The 22,500-nt window shown below is 47.0% G+C and overlaps 1 protein-coding gene across 5 annotated transcripts in view; it reads left to right on the top strand.

The window, feature by feature from the left end:
* Positions 1 to 22,500, top strand: part of BICDL1 (BICD family like cargo adaptor 1) — a 62,378-nt gene that overhangs the window by 32,739 nt on the left and 7,139 nt on the right. For 2 of the 5 annotated variants that reach the window (XM_083417722.1, XM_083417723.1), the window contains 6 exons: positions 2,559 to 2,705; positions 4,456 to 4,680; positions 5,274 to 5,492; positions 6,943 to 7,086; positions 9,572 to 9,702; positions 15,694 to 15,814. In XM_083417722.1, the coding sequence (XP_083273848.1) occupies positions 2,559 to 2,705; positions 4,456 to 4,680; positions 5,274 to 5,492; positions 6,943 to 7,086; positions 9,572 to 9,702; positions 15,694 to 15,814 (987 nt within the window). Of the gene's footprint in view, positions 1 to 2,558; positions 2,706 to 4,455; positions 4,681 to 5,273; positions 5,493 to 6,942; positions 7,087 to 9,571; positions 9,703 to 15,693; positions 15,815 to 16,116; positions 16,228 to 22,500 lie in introns of all 5 variants that reach the window. The other 3 variants (XM_083417724.1, XM_083417725.1, XR_014505972.1) reach the window with 2 other exon arrangements.

The raw sequence follows: 22,500 nt of genomic DNA, 5'->3' as shown, positions 1-22,500 counted from the left end.
GATTTGCCCAGAATTGGTTCAGGTTCTGGGCTTTGATTGAATATGGTGCACATCCCGTATACTGTACACACATACACATATTGAGATTTCCAAGCTGACGTAGCTGCAACAGTCACAAAATGCAATCATTTCACTACAAATCATTGACAATTTAAACATTAAATTAAAGCTTTTTAACAGAGAGAGGGATCTTTTCTCTTTTTTTTTTTACAGTACTGAGTTTTACTTTTTAAAATTTTTTAATTCTTTTATATAATAATAGTAAAATAAATAATAATATACATTTAGGGGGGGGCTGAAGAATGAACAATAGTAAATCCCAGTGTAATTTGTTCAAAGAAAATAAATAGACTGTATTATACCTAAATTAATGTTATGGATTTAGGTGAGATCTATAAATGTTTATGTGCCGCACTGGAATCTCTGAATACTGGGTGCTAGGGACAAATAGAAGAAAGCAGTTATCATCGGGGTCTGCTTGTGAGCTTCCAGAGGCAACTTGGTGGCTGTTACTGGTAAATGAGTTTAGCCAGGGTGATGTAATGGTTAGAACACGGGTAGCCAACCTGGTGCCCTCCAGATGTTGTTGGACTCCAGCTCCCATCAACCCTAGCCAGCATAGCCAATGGTCAGAAATGATGGGATTTGTTATGTACTGATGTTCTCACCCTGGGCCAGCAGGGGGATACCGTAGATAGTTTTCACTCAGGTCCACATATGCAAATAAGGGATTGAAAGTGACGTTCAGTGATTGGAAAGTGTTACAGTTGCATTGTAGTGGAGCTCTATATAAGCAGGCTGACTGAGCCCTTCAGTTCAGTTCTGTTCTGGCCTGTGGATAAACAAGAGCTGTTTGAAGAATCGCTGTGTCGTCTGATATGTTCACCCACAACTTAACAGGAGTTACAGAGTGGGAAAATCTGGAGGGCACCACAATGCCTACCCCTCAGTTGAAGTGTTGGCCATGGACTGGGGGAACCCAGGTTCAAATCCCCACACAGCTGTGAACCTCACCGGGTGACCTTGGGCCAACCGCCTTCCCTCTCAGCTTCTAGGGATATAAAAATGAGTTTCTGCAACACACAATGAGGATTCGTGAACATTACACAGCATTAACTTAAGTGTTAGCTGCAGGTTTTGGTGGGTGATTTTATTGTACTGAACCTTTGAGAATTTGATTTGGGTAGGGGAGAACTATGTGCTCTGTTTTGAACTCCTTGGAGAAAAGGAGAGCTCAAATCTCCACTTGGACTTGAAGCTCCATGGGTGACTTCGAACCAGCCAGTCTTTCAGTCTAACCTACCTCACAGGGTTGTTGTGAAGACACAATGGGGAAAAGGGGGAGGGGTGAACCATGCACACTGCAGTGGTACCTTGGGTTACAGACGCTTCAGGATACAGACTCTGCTAACCCAGAGATAGTACCTCAGGTTAAGAACTTTGCTTCAGGATAAGAACAGAAATCGTGTGGCGGCAACGGGAGGCCCCATTAGCTAAAGTGGTACCTCAGGTTAAGAACAGTTTCAGGTTAAGAACGGACCACCGGAACGAATTAAGTTCTTACCCCGAGGTACCACTGTATTTTAAAGTCCTTAAAGGTAAAGGTAAAGGGACCCCTGACCATTAGGTCCAGTCGCGGACGCCTCTGGGGTTGCGGTGCTCATCTCGCTTTATTGGCCGAGGGAGCCGGTGTACAGCTTCCAGGTCATGTGGCCAGCATGACTAAGCCACTTCTAGCGAACCAGAGCAGCACACGGAAACGCCGTTTACCTTCCTGCCAGAGCGGTACCTATTTACTTGTACTTTGACGTGCTTTCAAACTGCTAGGTTGGCAGGAGCAGGGACCGAGCAACGGGAGCTCACCCCGTCACTGGGATTCGAACCGCCGACCTTCTGATCGGCAAGTCCTAGGCTCTGTGGTTTAACCCACAGCGCCACCCGCGTCCCTTAAAAGGAGTTCAAATAGATATTGGCGTAAAAGTAAAAGAAAAGAAGCAACAGTCTTTGGCCTGAAGCAGCAAGAAGGCCTCTTACCCCAATCTGACGGGGTTGTTTAGGTACCTGGAATCCAGACCATGGAAATTCCCCCACATTTGACTACCTAAAAGAAAAAGGGGGAAAGGCCCAGTGTGGAAAGCAGTTGCATAAACAAATCTGTTTGTGCTTTGAAGGTGTAAGCAAGGTGCTCCGTGAGCAGACTGAGACAGGGGCAAGGCGTCCTTCCCTGGCGTTTTATCTCTCTTGGGAATTCCAGAGAACACAGCGGCCTGGCTTTCCTCCTTCCCTCCCTCCTCCTTTGCCTGGCAACCCACATTCCAGCTCTCTAAGAGTTTAAATTCCTCCCCCACACTCTCTCTTTCTCGCCTCTCCAGACAAGTTTCTAGCAAGGGGGAAAGCGGACTCCTCTTTTGACCACAGGTGCAGGTAGATTTTGCATTCATTTCTCTCCTTCTCTCCACCTGGCTGAGTTCTCATTCTCTCCAGACCGGGAAATCGCAAACTCTTGAGACTTACTTTTGGGGTTCCTTTTCCTTTCCCCTCCCTTCCTCCACTTTCAGATTAAGATGCTTACAGATAGGAAGCACGAGCTGGAGCGTCGGCTGAGTGTCATGATGGAAGAAAACAATCTTCTTCAGGGGACGGTGGAGGAGCTTCAAGATCGCGTGTTGATTTTGGAGCGGCAGAGTCACGAGAAGGACATGCAGGTGTGGGGGAACAGGGGCTTGGGGAAAGGGGGAGACAGCTGGAAGGAAGGGACTGATTTAAAATATTATTATTATGATTGAGCGATGCTGCCGGATCACCAGTTTGGGAACGGGAAGGTAATATTGTGAGGCTTGAGCAACCTGATAATGGACTTTTACTAGTGTTGCAGGAATTTATGTATAGGTTGGGGGGGTGCCCCTCCAGTAGATATCATGCACATGCAGCCCACTACCAAAACCAGCACTTTTGTAACTTTTGTGATTTGTCCCCACAAAACACTTCATCACAGTTTCTTCCAATCTATTCAAAGGGCCTTTGCTGCACGATACCAAATGTAACAATTCAATGATAAATGTACCTATGTACTGGCTCACTGGGAAAACTTCAGAAATTCATATAGACATGTGAGCTCAGCTACTCAGCAGCCCCTCTGCCTGAGTGATAATCCCTGGCATCCTGATACCTGAGTGCCAGACAGGTAGCCGTTCCAGAAATAACAAACCCAGATGAAGACAAAAGGGTGTGATTAACTTGATTAATTTACAGGGAAATGTAAATATTTTTTTGTTAGACTTGATGGGTGTTTGGTGGAGGGCAAGGGGAACCATGGGGCAGGGTCCAGGATGCTCAGATTACTGCCACCAGACTTCCCCTTTCATGATGTAACCGTGATGTATGAGTGATGTAGTTTGGGGGGGTGTAACATGGGGATTAGGTAAAGGTAAAGGGACCCCTGACCATTAGGTCCAGTCGTGGCCGACTCTGCAGTTGGGGCGCTCAAATCGCTTTATTTACCGAGGGAGCCGGCGTACAGCTTCCGGGTCATGTGGCCAGCATGACTAAGCAACTTCTGGCAAACCAGAGCAGCGCATGGAAATGCCATTTACCTTCCTGCCGGAGCCGTACATATTTATCTACTTACACTTTAACGTGCTTTCAAACTGCTAGGTTGACAGGAGCAGGGACCGAGCAACGGGAGCTCACCCTGTCATGGGGATTCAAACCACCGACCTTCTGATCGGCAAGTCCTAGGCTCTGTGGTTTAACCCACAGCGCCACCCGCATCCCTTCAACCTAAGTTGGACTTGCTGAAATTAATGAATCCAAGACAGCCATGCCCATTATTTTTAATGAGTGAGTAAGATTAACTGGATACAGCTTAAAACTTTGTAAAATACAATAATGATGATTAAAGCAAAAGGAAATGATCATCTAGTTAAAACCACATTATGCCCCCTTAAACGTGAACAATAGCTGTTAAAGCATTAGCAGTGAATAAAAGCAACAGCAGTGGTTAAAAAACAGACTGAAATAAAGGGCGTTTGAGCTGTTTTGGAGCTATGCAATGTTTTTAAAAGACGTGTAGGGTTGTGTTGCAAAAGCCTCATTTATGTTTTTTTAATCGTTTACCTAAAAACAAAAACACAATGTTGTGAATACAGTGAACAGGTGTAAAGGCATGCTAATTTTAACTAATAAAATACCGGCATCATACAGGCATGTGAAGCTGTGGGAATCCCTCCTCACATAGGTGTGTCTGGCACATTCACAATGCAGTTTTCGTGAAATGCAGATATATATTTTAAGACCCACCCTATTCTTCTGATTGTAAATTGTTTTAACTGGATTTTAGCTTGTATTTTATATTGCTGAAACCTGCTCTGTGACCTTATGGTGAAGGGTGGATGTTGATGATGATGATGATGATAATATAAATGAAGAATATATATTTATAATTGCTTCTGCCAGTTGCATCAGAACCAGCTAGAACTTCAGGAGGTGAGACTGTCTTATCGGCAACTGCAGCTCAAGGTAGATGAACTCAGCGAGGAGAGAAGCCTCCAGAATTTCAACTCTACCAGCACGTCTTTGCTGTCAGAGATTGAGCAGAGCATGGAGGCCGAGGAACTGGAGCAAGAGAGAGAACAGGTAGCATCAAAACTCTTGGCTCCAGAAGAATTGGGTGCAGCACAGGTGTGTTTAAATGTGTGTGGTAGAGCCATAGTGGACTTCCTTCCTAAAATCCTCCGTCCCCAAATGTTTGTGTTGCACATTCTCCAAATACTCCGGTGTTTCCTGAATGTTCCTGATCTTGCATTTGATCTTGATTTCTCAGTATGTGCTGCTTTATGGTTGGCACACAATAATATTTAATACTAATAATTTATTTGCTGGTAAGGGGGAAGGGTAATCAATTCCACAAGGACAAGCTATGTGTCAAAAGTCATGCCTAGCTTGGCCCCAAGTGTGCTTCTTTGTTTGAAATATATGGAAAAGTGCCACCCCAGGTCAAATGGAGACTGGTCCATTAGGGCAACAGGGGTACTGCCCCACCAACCTCAGTCTGTCCTCAGCTGGCCCCAATTGCTTGCCTCTCCCTTAGACTCAGTGTTGTCCTTCTAGAACTCAGCAGGGAGGAAGTTGGGGGCAAGAGTAGGGTTCGTTGGCGCTGCCTGCCATTGGCTCTGGCGCCACCTACTGTTGGACTCCCTGCTTTCCACCCTATCAGTCCCAGTCAGCACCGGTCAGCACTCCCTAGAACAGTCCTTTCTGCATTCTCATCACAGCTCAGGCTCCAGCTCTGGGAGGCCTACTGCCAGGTCCGATACTTGTGCACTCACCTTCGAGGGAACGACAGTGCGGATTCTGCAGTCTCCACGGACTCTTCCATGGACGAGTCATCGGAAACCTCCTCGGCCAAAGATGTGCCGGCTGGTAGCTTGCGGGCTGCCCTCAGCGAGTTGAAGAGGCTGATCCAAAGTGTTATAGATGGCACAGACTCCACGGTAAGGGGGAGAGATTTGAAGCTCACACTTGAAGCAAATGTATCTATGGCATTTGCCCTCTTAGGTGGGTCATAAGGAAAGGGTTAAATGAGGGTGAAGTGATTGGCCAGTGGGAACCCAAGGGGAGGAGTTAGAGTTAGAGTTGGAGTTGTTGGAAAGTCAGCTGAGAGTTGGGAGTTGGAGAAGGAAGAGGGAGGATAAGTCTGTGGGTTGGTCGAGTTGTGAGAGAGTGAGAGGAACTGTTAGGTGGGGTCGGATAGATAGTTGGGATAATCAGTTTGAAGTTGTTAGGAACGTATAGGTCAGTAAAGAAACTAGGATTAAGAAACTGCCAAGAAAAATTAACTGAAACCATAAGCTTGTTCATGCCTATAAAATAAACTTGATTATTTGTTAATGTTAACAACTGTCTGGACTCCGTGTGTACACAAGAGAAACGGGTTGGTGGCAGCGGGAAAGCAATCACAGTGGTGGCTCAGGGATCAATAGACCGTCAAACGTCCGGGGGCCCTGTGTGATTGCCACAGTACCTAATTTGCACTTTCCAGAATGAAACACTGAACCCAAACACTGCCATCCCAATTTGCACTTCTCTGAATTTTGCAATGCTGCCAACTAATGGGATAAAAATGTACATACGAGGGTAAAGTGTGCATAGAAATAGCATACAGGTGCATTATATCGTAGAAAATTGCTTTGCAAAACTGTGTACAGTGGTACCTTGGTTCTCAAATGCCTTGGTACTCAAACAACTTAGAACCCAAACACTGCAAACCCAGAAGTAAGTGCTCCGATTTGCAAACTATTTTTGGAAGCTGAACATGCTCCGGTTTGAGTGCCACGCTTCCGTTTTGAGTGTTACGCTAAGGTCTGCCTGTTTTTGCTCTCTTTTTTTGCATTTTTGTATTTGTGGCTCTTTTTTATTTTTGTGTCTATTTGGAACCCAGTTCAGTTACTGATTGATTGATTGTGTGCCTGCAGTACATTGTTTATCACTTTCATTTTATGGATCAACGGTCTCGTTAGATAGTCAAATTCATGTCAAATTGCTGTTTTAGGGGTTCTTTTTAAAAGTCTGGAACGGATTAATCGGTTTTTGCATTACTTTCTATGGGAAAATGCGCCTTGGTTTTGGAACACTTTGGTTTTGGACTTCCGGAACGGATTAAGTTTGAGAACCAAGGTACCACTGTATATGGGAAGAAATTGGCGCTAAAATGCTGATGAGTTTTGATGAGGACTTCTATTAGAAATTTGCAAATTGGTGTGGAAATGTGGAGAACCAGACTTAAGACTGGGAAAAGGTGAAACTGAGAAGAATTAACCTTCAGAGTCACCTGTCCCTAAGTGAACTTTGTGTGGTCCCTCGTGGATCTCTCCTTTCTTCCATTCTGCTTGCCAAACCTCTACTGATTTCACTTTTCTTTCTTTGCTTCATTACGCTTGCCAGAGCTCACGGCGAAGCGATGATGATGCCTTAGAAGAACAGATCAAGCAGACGAGCGAAGATTCGAGAGCCTTGAGGGAGCTGATGGAAGGCGAAAGAGGGAAACTGAGGCAGAGCCTGGAAGAGCTGCAGCAGCTCCATAGCCAGGTAAGCATGCACCTCTGACTATCCAAAGGCCTGTCTATCCCAGCAACCTCTTTTCACTCTGGCCAGTCATATGCCAATGAGAAACCGAAGCAAGACCTGACCACAGCAACACTCCCCTCACCTGCACTCCCCAGCAATTCAGCTGCATACTACCCTGACTCAACTCATTTGAGCTCATTTGTTTTCTGTTGCTGGTTTGAGTTGTCATGGAATTACGTAGCTTGTTTACATCATTTCAGTCTTATTGTCCAGTTAAAGCAGCGGTTCTCAACCCGTGGGTCCCCAGATGTTGTTGGACTACAACTTCCATAATCCCTGAGCTCTGGCCTTGCTAGCTAGGGGAGATGGGAGTTGTAGTCCAACAACATCTGGGGACCCATGGGTTGAGAAAGGAAGGAGAGGCTTCTGGCTCTTTCAGTATTAATGGACTACAACTCCCAAAATTCCTCCTGATGCCTTGGCCCTTGGTTTAATTTCTGTTTGGGGATAGGTAAAGGTAAAGGGACCCCTGACCATTAGGTCCAGTTGTGGCCGACTCTGGGGTTGCGGCGCTCATCTGCCTATTTTCTCACCCAAGAGAAAGTCACTAAAGAAGAATCTAGTCCAACCCTCTGCGGTGCAGGAACCACAACTGAAGAATCCCTCCCAGGTGGTCATCCAACCTCTGCTTGTAAACCTCCAAAGAAGGAGAGGGCACCACTTTCTGAGGTAGTCTGTTCCATTGTCAGACAGCTCTTACCATCAGAAAGTTCCTCCTCATGTTTAGTTGGAATCTCGTTTCTTGTATTTTAAATCCATTGGTTCGAGTCTGAGCTTTTGCAGCAGCAGAAAACAACCTTGCTCCATCTTCCATCCCCTTAGTCTCAGTGTTGCCCTTCTGGGGCACAGCAGGGAGGAAGATGGAGACAAAAGTAGATTTGGTTGACTCTGTCTTTCATTGGCTCTGGCACCACCTACTGTTGGGCATCCTTGCCTTCTGCCATACCAGTCCCAATGGGTGGCAGCTGTCCCTGGAGCCTGAGGAGGGAGGCCGGCAAGCAAATGCACTGGTATGTGTGCCCAGTCCTGAATCCTATACAGTGGTACCTCTGGTTACGTACTTAATTCATTCAGGAGGTCCGTTCTTAACCTGAAACTGTTCTTAACCTGAAGCTCCACTTTAGCTAATGGGGTCTCCCGCTGCTGCCGTGCTACCACACAATTTCTGTTCCCATCCTGAAGCAAAGTTCTTAACCCGAGGTACTGTTTCTGGGTTAGAGGAGTCTGTAACCTGTATTTAACCCGAGGTACCACTGTAATCCGCTTCCCCATGTTCCTGTGAACTGATCATTCTCTGTGTGTGACAGGACTTTGTTGTTTTTGTTGAGTGATCTCTATATATTAAATGGGTTTAAAATCCACTCACCTCTTCCCCTCCCCAGCTATACTTTTTCCTTCTGGATCTATTTATGTTGGGGTTTTTTAATTGATTGATTGTAAATCCTTAAGGAACATGGACACCTGTGTGTGCGCACAAACTTAATTCATTTTAAATTAAGCTGCTGCTATATTTGCTGAGCCTAACGGTAGGAGATAAGCCTTAAATAGATAGAGAAGACTAGCTGCAAAAAGTAAGCAGAGCTATGTGGTCCTCAAAACTCTGAGGCGGCCAATTTTCAATTTCTCTTGCCACTGAGGGGTGGTAGAAGAAGAAGAAGAGTTTGGATTTGATATCCCGCCTTTCACTCCCTTTAAGGAGTCTCAAAGCGGCTAACATTCTCCTCCCCCTTCCTCCCCCACAACAAACACTCTGTGAGGTGAGTGGGGCTGAGAGACCTCAGAGAAGTGTGACTGGCCCAAGGTCACCCAGCAGCTGCATGTGGAGGAGCGGGGAATCAAACCCAGTTCCCCAGATTACGAGACTACCGCTCTTAACCACTACACCACACTGGTGCTGAGGACATGATTTTTTATAGTGTTTCAGCTAGCTGTGGTAACCACAAATTCTGTATTAGTGACCTTGAAATGTTCAAAAATCCTGATGTGGTTCCTTTCACTGATGGGAATTCTTAAAACAGCCTCACTCTAACCTGGTGCCTTCCAGATTGTTAGCCAGCACCGATAAGAGATGTAGTCCAAAACATCTGGAGGGCCACCAGTCTGGTTTAAAAACATGAGGTTTGAAAACCAACATGATGGCTTTTTCAAGTTTTTCTCTGCTGAAGGTTCTCTTTAGGAATTTCAGGTTTTAATTCTTATTCCTACAGCCATGTGGTCTGGCTTACATAAAACCTCCAGAATGCAGAGTCTCAAGATTGCGACCATTTTTGTTCCTGTCTCCCCCCTCAGAATACTCCATTTATAACTGTGGTTGTGATATGACAGGCACAGCTCCCCATCCACGATCTTTTCCTTGCGACACCTTCAGAGCGGTCACTCCAGTCCCTTATTCTTGCCATTCAATGAGTGGCAATCAAAGGTTAATTTTTCTTCTGCTTCTTATCAGGTGACGCTACTGAGTGTAGAGATGACTTCCCTGAAAGAGGAACGGGACAGACTCCGGGGATCAGTAGATGATAAGGATATGAGCGAACAACTCTTGAAGGCTATCAGGGATCGGGATGAAGCAATCGCCAAGTAAGCTGGATTATTTTTAAAAGACCGGTGTTTGGGGTTGTGACACCCAGGGAGAGGGGCAGCTGCATTGTGATGGCTTTGTGTGGGACAAGAATCTCAATGAAAAGTCAGCCAAGGGTGGAGAACCAGTGTCTCTTCAAACATCACTGGACTCCAACTCCCATCATCCCCAGCCAGCATGGTCAACGGTCAGGGTGATTGGATTGTACCTCGGAATCCTGGAGGGCCACAGGCTGCCCAGGTGTGATGTAAAAACATCACTGTTCTTTTCTATAAAGGTAAAGGGACCCCTGACCATTAGGTCCAGTCGTGACCGACTCTGGGGTTGCGGCGCTCATCTCGTTTTACTGGCCGAGGGAGCCGGCATACAGCTTCCGGGTCATGTGGCCAGCATGACTAAGCCACTTCGGGCGAACCAGAGCAGCACACGGAAACACCGTTTACCTTCCCGCTGGAGCGGTACCTATTTATCTACTTGAACTTTGACGTGCTTTCAAACTGCTAGGTTGGCAGGAGCAGGGACCGAGCAACGGGAGCTCACCCCGTCACAGGGATTCGAACCATTTCCATGCGCTGCTCTGGTTCGCCAGAAGTGGCTTAGTCATGCTGGCCACATGACCTGGAAGCTGTATGCCAGCTCCTTCGGCCAATAAAGCAAGATGAGCACCACTACCCCAGAGTCGGTCACGACTGGACCTAATGGTCAGGGGTCCCTTTACCTTTTTAGTGGTCCTCCAGGATTTCGGAGCTGTCTCTCTCCTGTCCCTACCTGGAGAGGGTATGACTTGAACCTGGGACTTTCTGTATGCAAAGCAGATGCTCTCCCATGGAGCTATGGTCTTTTCCCCAAATGTAAATTATTTCTTATATATTTATATTTCCCCAAATATAAATGATTTCTTATATTTGTCGTACACGGGGACACAACCAGATTTGTATTGGGGGAAGCTACACAATGGTTCAGTCTCCTTATTTTCAAGGACTCTGTCACCATCATCACTCAAGGGGACCTTTTCAGCACGTAGAACAGGAAGCATAGAAATCTCTGTTTAAAGAGCCATTGTAGCGCTGCCACCTGTTGGCTAAGGGAAGGAACTGCCAACTGCTGAGTTTTGGATGCAAAAGGCAGCTTTTGATATTTTAGTATGTGTGTGGGTTACTGGCTCTCCTGTATCCATGGAAACCAGCTGCCGTTCTGGGGCTGTACGAGTCCCAGTGTTTTTAATATTCATTCAGCAGTAAGGGGATTTTGCAATGCAGGACTTACTTGTTCTGGTCGTCTATTTTGGAAGCTGCAGGTGTATTTTGCTGAAACGTGACCCGTGATACATCTTAAAATACAGATATATTAATTTAAACAAACCTATCCCTCTTTCCAGGCTCTGGGATGGTTCAAGGCAGCAGACAGGTTTAGCTTTGATTCCAGTGCTGTTCCACATAGGGGAAGATTTGTAACTCGGTGATAGAGTTGATAGATGCAGAAGATCCCAAGTTCCCCCCAAATCCTGCTGCACTCCAATCCTGCTTGCAGACTTTCTGTATCCATCTGTTTGGCCACTGTGTGAACAGGAAGCTGGACTAGATGGGCCACTGGCCTGGTCCAGCAGAGTTCTCCTTTTATGAAGCAGAAGCTGTGTGGCCACCTATCAGAAATGCTATAATAATGGAATTCCTGCATTGACTGGGGGGTTGGACTTGATTACCTTTGAGGATCTCTTACATCTCTATGATTCTGTGAAATGCCATGTACAGTGGTACCTCGGGTTACAGACACTTCAGGTTACAGACGCTTCAGGTTACAGACTCCGCTAACCCAGAAATAGTACCTCAGGTTAAGAACTTTGCTTCAGGATGAGAACAGAAATCGTGCTCTGGCGGCACAGCAGCAGCGGGAGGCCCCATTAGCTAAAGTGGTGCTTCAGGTTAAGAACAGTTTCAGGTTAAGAACGGACCACCGGAATGAATTAAGTTCTTACCCCGAGGTACCACTGTACTTTAAAATCCTTAAAGGTAAAGGTAAAGGGACCCCTGACCATTAGGTCCAGTCGCGGATGACTCTGGGGTTGTGGTGCTCATCTCGCTTTATTGGCCGAGGAAGCCGGCGTACAGCTTCCAGGTCATGTGGCCAGCATGACTAAGCTACTTCTGGGGGTAAGCAAGATGTTTTATACCCTTCAAGTGTAGGGCCAGGCCAGGCACGACACAGGAGATTTGTGATTCATTTATTTTAAAAGCATTTCCATACCACTCGATAGTTTGACATCTCTAAGCGGTATGCATGGAGGCAACTTAAAAACAGTACAGTGGTACCTCGGTTTACATACACTTCAGGTTACAGACTCCGCTAACCCAGAAATAGTACCTCGGGTTAAGAACTTTGCTTCAGGATAGCAGAGATAGGGAACCCGTGGCCCACCATACACTGTTGGACTACAACTCCCATCATCTCCTACTATTGGCCATGGTGGCTGGACCCAACAGGAAATGGAATCCACCACCACAGGTTCCCCAACCCTGTCACAGACCATTATTCCACACACACACTCCAAAAGAAAAATCCATTGGAAAAGCTGACCCAAATAATTTGAGGAGAAATCCAAACATTTCTAAAATATTACTTGTGAAGAAACGTGAAAAGTCATTAAATCCCCTCCCCCACTGCAGTCCAACTTTCTTTGGAGAGGTATAAACGTTGGCCCCATCAAATGAAATGGATTACTCCTGGGATCCTTTTCCTCCTTAAAATACTGAACTGCATTGCACTACTATAGCAACCTGCAGCAAGTACAGTGGTACCTCAGGTTACAGACACTTCAGGTTACAGACGCTTCAGGTTACAAACTCTGCTAACCTAGAAATAGTACCTTGGGTTAAGAACTTTGCTTCAGGATGAGAACAGAAATCATGCAGCAGCAGGAGGCCCCATTAGCTAAAGTGGTACCTCAGGTTAAGAACAGACCTCCAGAAGGAATTAAGTTCTTAACCCGAGGTACCACTGTACGCTAGTTTACCCTCTTGTATTTCATACAATCCAGTACAGTGGTACTTTGGGTTACAGACACCTCGGGTTACAAACACTTCAGGTTACAGACTCTGCTAACCCGGAAGTAGTACCTCGGGTTAAGAACTTTACCTCAGGATGAGAACAGAAATCACGCGGCAGTGGTGCGGTGGCAGTGGGAGGCCCCATTAGCTAAAGTGGTGCCTCAGGTTAAGAACGGTTTCAGGTTAAGAACTGACCTCTGGAACAAATTAAGTTCATAACCAGAGGTACCACTGTATAATGATCGCCTCCCCTGACTCCCTGGGCCACTTTTGTTAGCACAGTTCTTATAAAGGCCCCCAACCTTCCTTCCCCCTCTCAGTCCTTCCGCTGTTCTGCTTCTACGATGTTTTGAACTCTTTTCAGCCAGATCAGTGGGTGGGTGGGAGAGGTCTTTCCAGGCAGCCTCATCCCCAATTTGTAGAGGACCATCTGGGTGCTTCCAGATTACCTGTTTATTGAGCACTCGTCCTGATTGGTTTGCAAGAAGATTTGACCGCAGTGGCATTCATTCTGATTTGTTTGGTGGGGTTAGCTGACGTTATGTCGAAGCAAGCGTTATCCCACATTTCCCAGGGCAATTCCTTGTCTCTTTCCTTATCACAAAAAGTCAGATCCTTTGGGGGAAGAGGGATTGTTGCTCAAGACCTCCCAACAACAGGAACTGTGTGGCTTGAATTCGCTGGTGAATTGGCTGTGTTTGCATACCGCTCAAAAGTAGTGACAGCCTGGAAGCACCCTCGTTGTAACAGAGTATGCCATCTTTGTGGAAGGCAGGAAGCAGTGGCACAGCCAACGGGAGGCAGCGGAGGAGAGCATGATGTGCTAAAATGGAGAAATGCGCCAGGTTTCTCTATACAGTGGTACCTCGGGTTAAGTACTTAATTCGTTCTGGAGGTTCGTTCTTAACCTGAAACTGTTCTTAACCTGAAGCACCACTTTAGTTAATGGGGCCTTCTGCTGCCACCACACGATTTCTGTTCTCATCCTGAAGCAAAGTTCTTAACCCGAGGTACTATTTCTGGGTTAGCGGAGTCTGTAACCTGAAGTGTATGTAACCTGAAGCGTATGTAACCCGAGGTACCACTGTACTATTGCAAGGGAGCATGGGACGCGTGCCCATTTGGGGCTGAGCCTTATATGCTATCTACCATGTCAACTGAGTGTCAAGATGGCAGATTTTTTGGGGGGAGGGGAGTCTATGCAGCAGTATCAGCAGCTCAGCCCACCCAACCTAAGAAGAGCCTGCTGAATCAGGCCAGTATCTCATCCAGCATTCTGTTCTCACACTGGTGAACTAGACATCTGCATTAAGCCCCAAATCAGGACCTGAGTGCAACCAAAACTCTACCCACTTACCATATTTTTTGCTCTATAAGACTCACTTTTTCCCTCCTAAAAAGTAAGGGGAAATCTGTGTGTGTCTTATGGAGCGAATGCAGGCTGCGCAGCTATCCCAGAAGCCAGAACAGCAAGAGGAAGTGCTGCTTTCGCTACGCAGCGATCCCTCTTGTTCTGGCTTCTGAGATTCAGAATATTTTTTTTCTTGTTTTCCTCCTCCAAAAACTAGGTGTGTCTTATGGTCTGGTGCTTCTTATAGAGCAAAAAATACGGTATGTTTCTCAGCAGCTGGTATTCCAAGGCATACTGACACCCGACAGTGAAGGATAAACATAGCCATTGTGCCAGCCTTTAGTAGCCTTCTCCTTTATGAATTTGTCTAATCTTCTTTCCAATCCACCCAAGTTGGTGGCCCTCGCTGCTTCTTGCGGGAGCTAAATCTATGGTCCGAATGATTCATTGTGTGAAAATGTCCTTCCTTTTGCTTGTCCCGAATCTTCGGAGGTTCCGCTTTGTTGAATGTCCTGAAGTTCTAGCATTATGAGGTAGAAAGAAAAGCATTCTCTGTCCATTTTCTCCACCCTTTCAACCTCTGACACTGGGCGGGATGTGGGTCCATAATATTTAAATCCACTCTAAAATAGTCATCTTTCTACAGGAATTAAATAGCTGGGGAAGAGAGAGGTTTGCCTTAATTCAGGGTTTCCCAAACTTGGGTCTCCAGCTGTTTTTGGAGTACAATTCCCATCACTCCTGACCGCTGGTCCTGCTAGCTAGGGATGATGGGAGTTGTAGTCACTTAATGTGGAGTTTTACATTGTGCCATTAGAATCTGTATTTAAATGTTTTCTGATTGTAATGTTCATGTAGGGGAAGCCAGATGTTGCCCTTCATATTTTATATCTATCATCTATCTATCTATCTATCTATCTATCTATATCTATCTATCTATCTATCTATCTATCTATCATCTATCTATCTATCATCTGTCTGCCTATCTATCTATCATCTGTCTGTCTGTCTATCTGTCTATCTATCTATCATCTGTCTATCTCTTACTGCCAACTTCTAAGCACTTTACGTGTATAAAAATTGATTACATAAGTGTGAATATATAAACCTCCCTAATTAAAGTACATGATAAAACAACCCCATTAAAGCATGCCATAATTAAGTAAAAAAGTAAATTTCCTTACTTTTATGTCTTGATGTTTTCTTTTTTTGTATTTAACTCTTCTATACTTACCTTCATTGTACATTTGTATTTTAAACCAATAAAGATTTACCATGAAGAATAAATAAAAATAAAACATGCCGTACAATTAAAATAGGAAGAGATCAAGGGAAAATAGTAGTCACATCTCCAAAAGCTGGCAGAATGCCAGTTGGACTCCCAACTTCCACGAGACCCAGCCAGCATGACCAATGGTTAGGGGTGATGGGAGTTGGCATGAAATGGCACCCGGAGGGCACCATATTGCCTTCCTCTATGTTCACGCATTAATCCTCTTGAATTGCCGCGTTGCTCGGGCTGTTTCCAAATCCAAAAAGCAAGCAATGGCAGAGAGTCTCCCGAGAAATGAATTTGACCGTCTTCTGCTTTTCAGGAAGAACGCTGTCGAAATGGAGCTAGCCAAATGCAAGATGGATATGATGTCACTGAATAGTCAGCTCTTGGATGCTATTCAGCAGAAGCTGAACCTTTCGCAGCAGCTGGAGGCATGGCAGGTAAGAGGGAAATGGGAGTGTGGAGTAGCATCACAGAGCCCTCCTCCCCAGCCCCGATGCTCTTAAGTCAGAAATGCTTTGCAGATTCCACCAGAAGTCCCTTTTTTGTGCGTTCATCCTGATTCACTTGCCTAAACCTTGCACAGTGGTGACATACATGCATGTGTTATTGAACTAGGCCTGATTTTCCTACTTCCCTGTGATCGACAGAAACCTCCCCCTGGTTGACCTTTTCCCACCCCAGTTCTCAACTTCTCCGTCTTCTCCTCTCTCTCTCTCTCTCTTCTCTCCTATGCTTCCAGTTTGCTTCCTCAGGCCTTTTTACAATATGGCTCCTTTGGTTTCTGATCTAGTGTGGCCTTTCTCAGTTCCCGTAACAACAGCTTTAGTCGTACACCCCTCCTGCCTTTAAGGTGAGCGCCCACCCACCTCTCTCCTTACCCACCTCATCCTGTTTCATCTCATCCCAGTTCAGTCTCACTACATCCTCCGGGGGGAAAGAATGCGAGCATCTCATAGACACCCACAGAATCAACTCTGTGGGCACGTCGCTCTTCTCATCTTCCATGAGCATGTCACAGTTTCTCTCTCTCTCTCCTCAAAAGTACCTTTCTGAATTTGCTTGCCTGTCTTGTGGACTAGTGTCTCTCTTTTTTTAAAACACATGCTTTCCTTTTCAGAGCATGGACTTGTAGTAACATTGAAATATACTCAGAGTCGAGTGCGGATTTCATGCTCTTTATTCAGCTCATAGTAGTGAGGAATGAAAGTTCCCCCCAAATATCTGCTTTATATACATTATTTACACAATGGGCCGCACGTGATTAGCTAATTCCTGGATTCTCCTGTAGGCCAATCAGGTTGCGGATTCACTTCCACCTGGAGCTGGATTGGGTGGCTCCCGCGGACCAATCATACTGCTGCATTGTTCCAGGACCAATCCGACTGCTGCATTCTGAATCGTATTGTTCTAGGACCAATCAGACTGCTGCATTTGAATCCTATTCAACTCAGTACATAACAAACATCTTGCATTATTATTATTATTATTATTATTATTCCAGCAGTTAGAATGCAGAAGCATAGATACCTTCAAAGGTGCATGTGTAGCATAGCCATCATGGCTAGTAGCCATTGATAGCCTTATCTAGTACTATTTTTCTAGAAAAAGAGGTGCCAGAACTCACCATGAACTCACCCTTGTTCTCTTAGTATGGCAATGGGGCCCACCTGAGATGTGCCGGAACTAAGCCCTGGCCTTATTCTCCTCTGCGTGGATATCTGATCCTCTTTTAAAGCCGTCCAAGCTGGTAGCCAATCCTGCATCCTGCGCAAGGTCCCTAATTTAACTGTGCACTGTGTGAAGAAGGTCTTTTTTCAAAATCTGTCCTTGCCCAAAAGGCCCAAAAAGTCTAAAGAGGGTGGGGGAGTGCCATAGAATTAACTTGAAAATGAACTAAAAATTGTTCATGAATTCACATTCAGTTCACCTGGTAATTGTGGAAAAAACATAGTTTTTTCAAACTAATTCAGTAAACTTTGTTAAACCACACCAGTTCATTCCAATCACTGTTTAGAACTAAATCACTGAGCACATATAGTTCCAGGGTGGGGAGCTCTTGATTTCCATGCAGAAGGTCCCTGGTTCAGTCCCCTGGCATCTCTAGGTAGGGCTGGGAAAGCCCTATATCAGGCTTCCGCAACTTTGGCCCTCCAGTTGCTTTTGGCCTACAACTCCCATGATCCCTACCTCGCAGGACCAGCGGTCAGGGATGATGGGAACTTTAGTCTCAAAAACATCTGGAGGGCCGAGGTTGAGGAAGCCTGCCCTATATCCTAGAGAGCTGTGTCAGTGTTGATAATCTTGAGCTTCATGGACCAATGATGATTTTTCCTCCAAAGACCTCTAAGTGGTGCATATGGCTCTTCCCTTTAACATCATCTTCTCACAACAACCCTGTGAGGTAGGTTAGGCTGAGGGACTTGATCAGTGGTGGAGGAAGAGGAATGCGGGGGGAGCACACTGCCCCCGGCAGCGCGATCCTGGTAGGGTGCCATTGCGGCTGCCCCCCCATTTGTGCTGGGCACCAGGCCACCACAGGCATGTGCCACACCCCCAGGATGCCTGTCATGCCCCCGGGATGCGCGCTAGCCCCGCCCCGGCCTGCACTCTGCCCCCTCCCCGGTGCCAGAGCATGAAGCTTCGCCACTGACTGTGATTGGCCTGGGGTCAGCCAGTGAGCTTTGTGGCAGAGAGGCATTTACTAATAATTATTGGGACACAGGTGGCGCTGTGGGTTAAACCACAGAGCCTAGGACTTGCCGATCAGAAGGTCGGCGGTTTGAATCCCCATGACGGGGTGAGCTCCCGTTGCTCTGTCCCTGCTCCTGCCAACCTAGCAGCTCGAAAGCATGTCAAAGTTCAAGTAGATAAATAGGTACCGCTCTGGTGGGAAGGTAAACGGTGTTTCCGTGGGCTGCTCTGGTTCGCCAGAAGCGGCTTAGTCATGCTGGCCACATGACCCGGAAGCTGTACGCCGGCTCCCTCGGCCAATAAAGCGAGATGAGCGCCACAACCCCAGAGTCGGCCGCGACTGGACCTAATGGTCAGGGGTCCCTTTACCTTTACCTCCCTGGTCCCAGTTTAACACCCTAACCACTACACCACCACTGGTGCTGTGGAGCATTTTGCTCTGCTGGCGGAGAGATGCATGTTGTTTTGTTTTGGCCCCATGTGCCCCTCTCCCCAGCAAGATGACTCATAATCACAAGCTGAAAACATTGTATAATAAGAACGTGGAATGGAGAACTTCAAACCGCTCCCTTTCTTCCTGTTTAGATCAGCCCTTTATTGACGACGGGGATCTTTACTTTCAGTGTAAAGGCCAAAGCAAACTGGTCCAGCATCTGCTTTGCATGCAGAAGCTCCCAGGTTTCAGTCCCCAGCATCTCCTGGTAAGGCTGGGATAGACTCCCTGGAGAGCTGCTGCCCATTGCTGCTTATATGAGCACTGGCCTGTAGCTCAGTGGGAGAGCAGGTAGGGATGGAAAAAGCCCCGCTCTCTGAAACCCTGGAAAGATACGGAGGTCAGTACTGAGCCAGATGGACCAATGATCTGACTTGGTGTCAGGGGTCCCGTTTCCCCGCCTAAAACGAAATGGGAACATGCTGTGCTGCAGCCTCACTTAGCTGGGTTGCTTGGCGGTGGCTACAAAATGGAGGCGATGGCAGAGACCTTGTGCGCTCTGCTTGATGTCACCGGAATCCAGCACTGCTTCTTGGCCAGCGGAGGTGGCAGAGCATACATGGGGTCTCTGCTTCTTTAGTTTCTGCTGCCTGAGGCAGCTGCATCACCCCGCCTCACGGGTGGTCCGCCGTGCTTCGTATATCTCTATCGCTGTGCACCCCTTCCTACAAGCAGCCCCTCCAGTCTCTTCCATTTGAATTTCCCATCTCCTCTTTCTCTCCCCAGCTTGTCGTGCCTTCTCCAGCCCTCACTTCTGACTTGATTGCTCAATAGATGTTAGAACAGCCAGGCTTCTGCTCCCGTGACCAGAACAGCTTGCTTTAAAGGAGGGATGGGGACTCTGTGACCCTCCAGAGCAGGGGTCAGCAAACGTTTTCAGCAGGGGGCCAGTCCACTGTCCCTCGGACCTTGTGGGGGGCCAGGCTATATTTTGAAGAAAAAAATGAACGAATTCCTATGCCCCACAAATAACCCAGAGATGCATTTTAAATAAAAGGACACATTCTACTCATATAAAAACATGCTGATTCCTGGACTGTCCATGGGCCGGATTTAGAAGGTGATTGGACTGGATCCGGCCCCTGGGCTTTAGTTTGCTTACCCATGCTCCAGAGGCATACCTTTCAAGTGACCCGGAAAAAAGGGGCATCTCATTTTCTCGTGCGCTCCTGCCTTGAAAAAAGCCCTTTTTTGGAGAGTGAGCCAGGCGCAGGTCCCATGACTCCCCTGGGAGCACGTACCGGAAGATGCATGTCTTGGTTTTGCATCAGAAAAAGTTGGAAGGAATGCAGAGGTTGTTGGACTCCCAACTTCCATCATCACCAGCCAGCATCAGGGATGATGGGAGTTGTAGTCCCACAACCTTGGGAGGTCCACAGGTTCCACATCCCTGCTGTTGAAGCCTGAAGTATCTTTTGTGTGTGTTCTTTTTTAAAAAATAAATCACTTCCATTATTCTTTGGGGGGCAAGGGTATTCTAGAAATTAACCCTTCCTTAGCATGCTGTTTGAAATTACTAGGCCAAAGGGGATTTGCATATACTCTGGATGCGAATGGGATCCGTTCCTGAGCGCCATTTGCATCCTGAAACAAACGCAGCCCACGTCTGTGCGTGCGCGGGTCACAATTCACCACTTCCGCGCATGTGCATGGCATCATTTTGAGCGTCTGCGCATGCTCGAGTGGCAAAACCCGGAAGTAACGCGTTCCATTACTTCCGGCTTGCCGCAGAGCGCAACCAGAAAACGCTCAACCCAAAGCTACTTCAACCCGAGGTATGACTGTAGTTCAGGGGTTAGCAACCTGAGGCCCATGGGTCACAGGTGGCCCATGGGGGTCGTTTAGCCAGCCCATAAGCCGCCCCCGAACTGAACCGCCCGCTTAGTGAGTCCCCGCGCGCTACGCTAAACCAGTGCAGCGCGGCATGCGGACTCACTTCTGTGGCACTGGAAATCACATCTGCGCAGACGCTGGAAATTGTGGGTGCACTTGCTCACACGCACAATCCAGCCATGGAGGGATCTCCGCTGGAGTGAACCGGCCCAGGCCTGGTAAACCTTGCCGACCCCTGATATAAATGATAGCCAATTTGCTGCTTACCAGACATGTAAAACAGTGGTGGCTGGTGCCCTTTGAGACTGGTGGAGCGGCAGGCAGGGAGCCCAACAGGAGGTGGCGCCAGAGCCAATGACGAACAGAACCAACAAGTTCTAGGTTTGTTCCCATCCTCCTCCCTGCTGTGGTTCTACAAGGGCAACAAAGAGACTGAGGAGGAAGAAGCTGCTAGCAGGCAAAGACATCCCCTGGAGTGGGTGCAAGTAAGAAGGCAGGCTGGCAGGTGAGGGCTGGCAAAGGGCAGGCTGAGATTGGTGGGATAATGCCCTGGTCAGCCTAATGGACCAGCCTCTCTGCTGATGTAAGATGAGGCCTCAGAGCTAGGTGACTGGCTATGTCTGTTTTACTGATGCTGGCGGCGATATGGTAGGAGTGAAGTCTGTGTGTTTGCGCATGAGTGCACACACGTCTTTGCTGTGTCCATGTGCATTTGATGGTTGTTCCTAGCAACCGAGCCCTTGCTGTGATGATAATCCATGTGTCAGATGGAAATTCTTTTTTCTTTCCTCTTGGCTTCACTGATTTCTGGTTAATAATGATTCCCCCCAACCCTCCTTTTAGTGCTAGAGTCTGCTTGTCATGCAGCTCATTCCTCACATTACATAAGCCCTGAGTACAAAAAGCTTTGATGGCTGAGAGAGAACTCATGGCAAGATTCCTGGAGCTATTTCACCTCAATTTAGCATTTAAGTGATCTACAGGCACTACCGTTTAAATAATGGTACCCAAATGCCCTTTGCCATGATGCACAAGGGATGTGTTTCTGTGCAGAGGCAGAACTTAGTATGCCTATCTGTGTATAATCTGCTACCACTGGTACTGCTTCTACTACAACCGTATTTTTCGCTCTATAGGACGCCCTTTTCCTCCTCCAAAAATGAAGGGAAAATGTGTGTGCATTCTATGGAGTGAATGCAGGCTTTCGCTGAAGTGTGCACCGACCCCTCTCGCTCTCCAGGATTCAGGAAGCTATCCACAAGCCCTCAGAGCACGGCGGGAGTTCCCGCTGGGCTCCAAAGGCTTGCGGATAGCAGCAAGCTCCAGGAGCAAAGGCGAGGTTCCTCGCAACCTTGCCGCCGCTCCCGGATCCGTTCTGGGGGCCGGGGTCAGGGGAAGCTCGGGCTTCCCCCGCCCCAGGCCCGCGGCTAAAAATGAAGCCAAGACAGCTAGCGGGATAAAAAAAAAATTCTTTATTCTCCCCCCCCCCAAAATCTAGGTGCGCCCTATGGTCCGGTGCGCCCTATAGAGCGAAAAATACGGTACTTTTTATTATTAGACATTTTTATCCCACTCTTCAGCCAATAAAGGTTCCCAGAGCAGCTTATAAATAATCAGTGGGAAGACATGTTCTCACAATGTAAGAATTCATGACACAAGAGGAAAACAAGTTAGGGAGGGAAGAGGAAAAAAGCAGGCTCAGGCCCCAGTTATTAGTTACAGATATTTTGCAACGGGAAGAGTAATGGGAAATAAAATTGGCAGAGGAGGCAAAATTTGCTGGTTTTCAGTTGAGCCAATGTACAGAGTCCGATCTCTCCCTCTCCTGCTGAGCTCTCTGCCTACAGGAGCGCTGTGTTTGTGGAGGCTGGGCTGGCCGCTATTGTGCGCTTGTGACTTTGTTTGCAGAAGCTGGCACAGCCATTTATTTATATGGGTGGGAGGGAGTAAAAGAGAACATTTTTGGCAGCATGATTGAAGGGAGAGGGGGACCCCAGAGCCTGAGGATGGCCAGGTTTTGCTGCTTCTCAACCTTCCCAGAATTTGGCCTCTTTATGTTTGTCTTATCCCTCCCGCTCTCTCTTTGTCCTTCCTGTTAACAGCGTT

Source organism: Podarcis tiliguerta (genome assembly GCF_965153285.1).
Source record: "Podarcis tiliguerta genome assembly, chromosome: 16".
Lineage (NCBI taxonomy): Eukaryota > Metazoa > Chordata > Lepidosauria > Squamata > Lacertidae > Podarcis > Podarcis tiliguerta.
The sequence above is the reverse complement of the archived record's forward strand: the minus strand, read 5'-3'. Positions and strand labels throughout refer to the sequence as shown.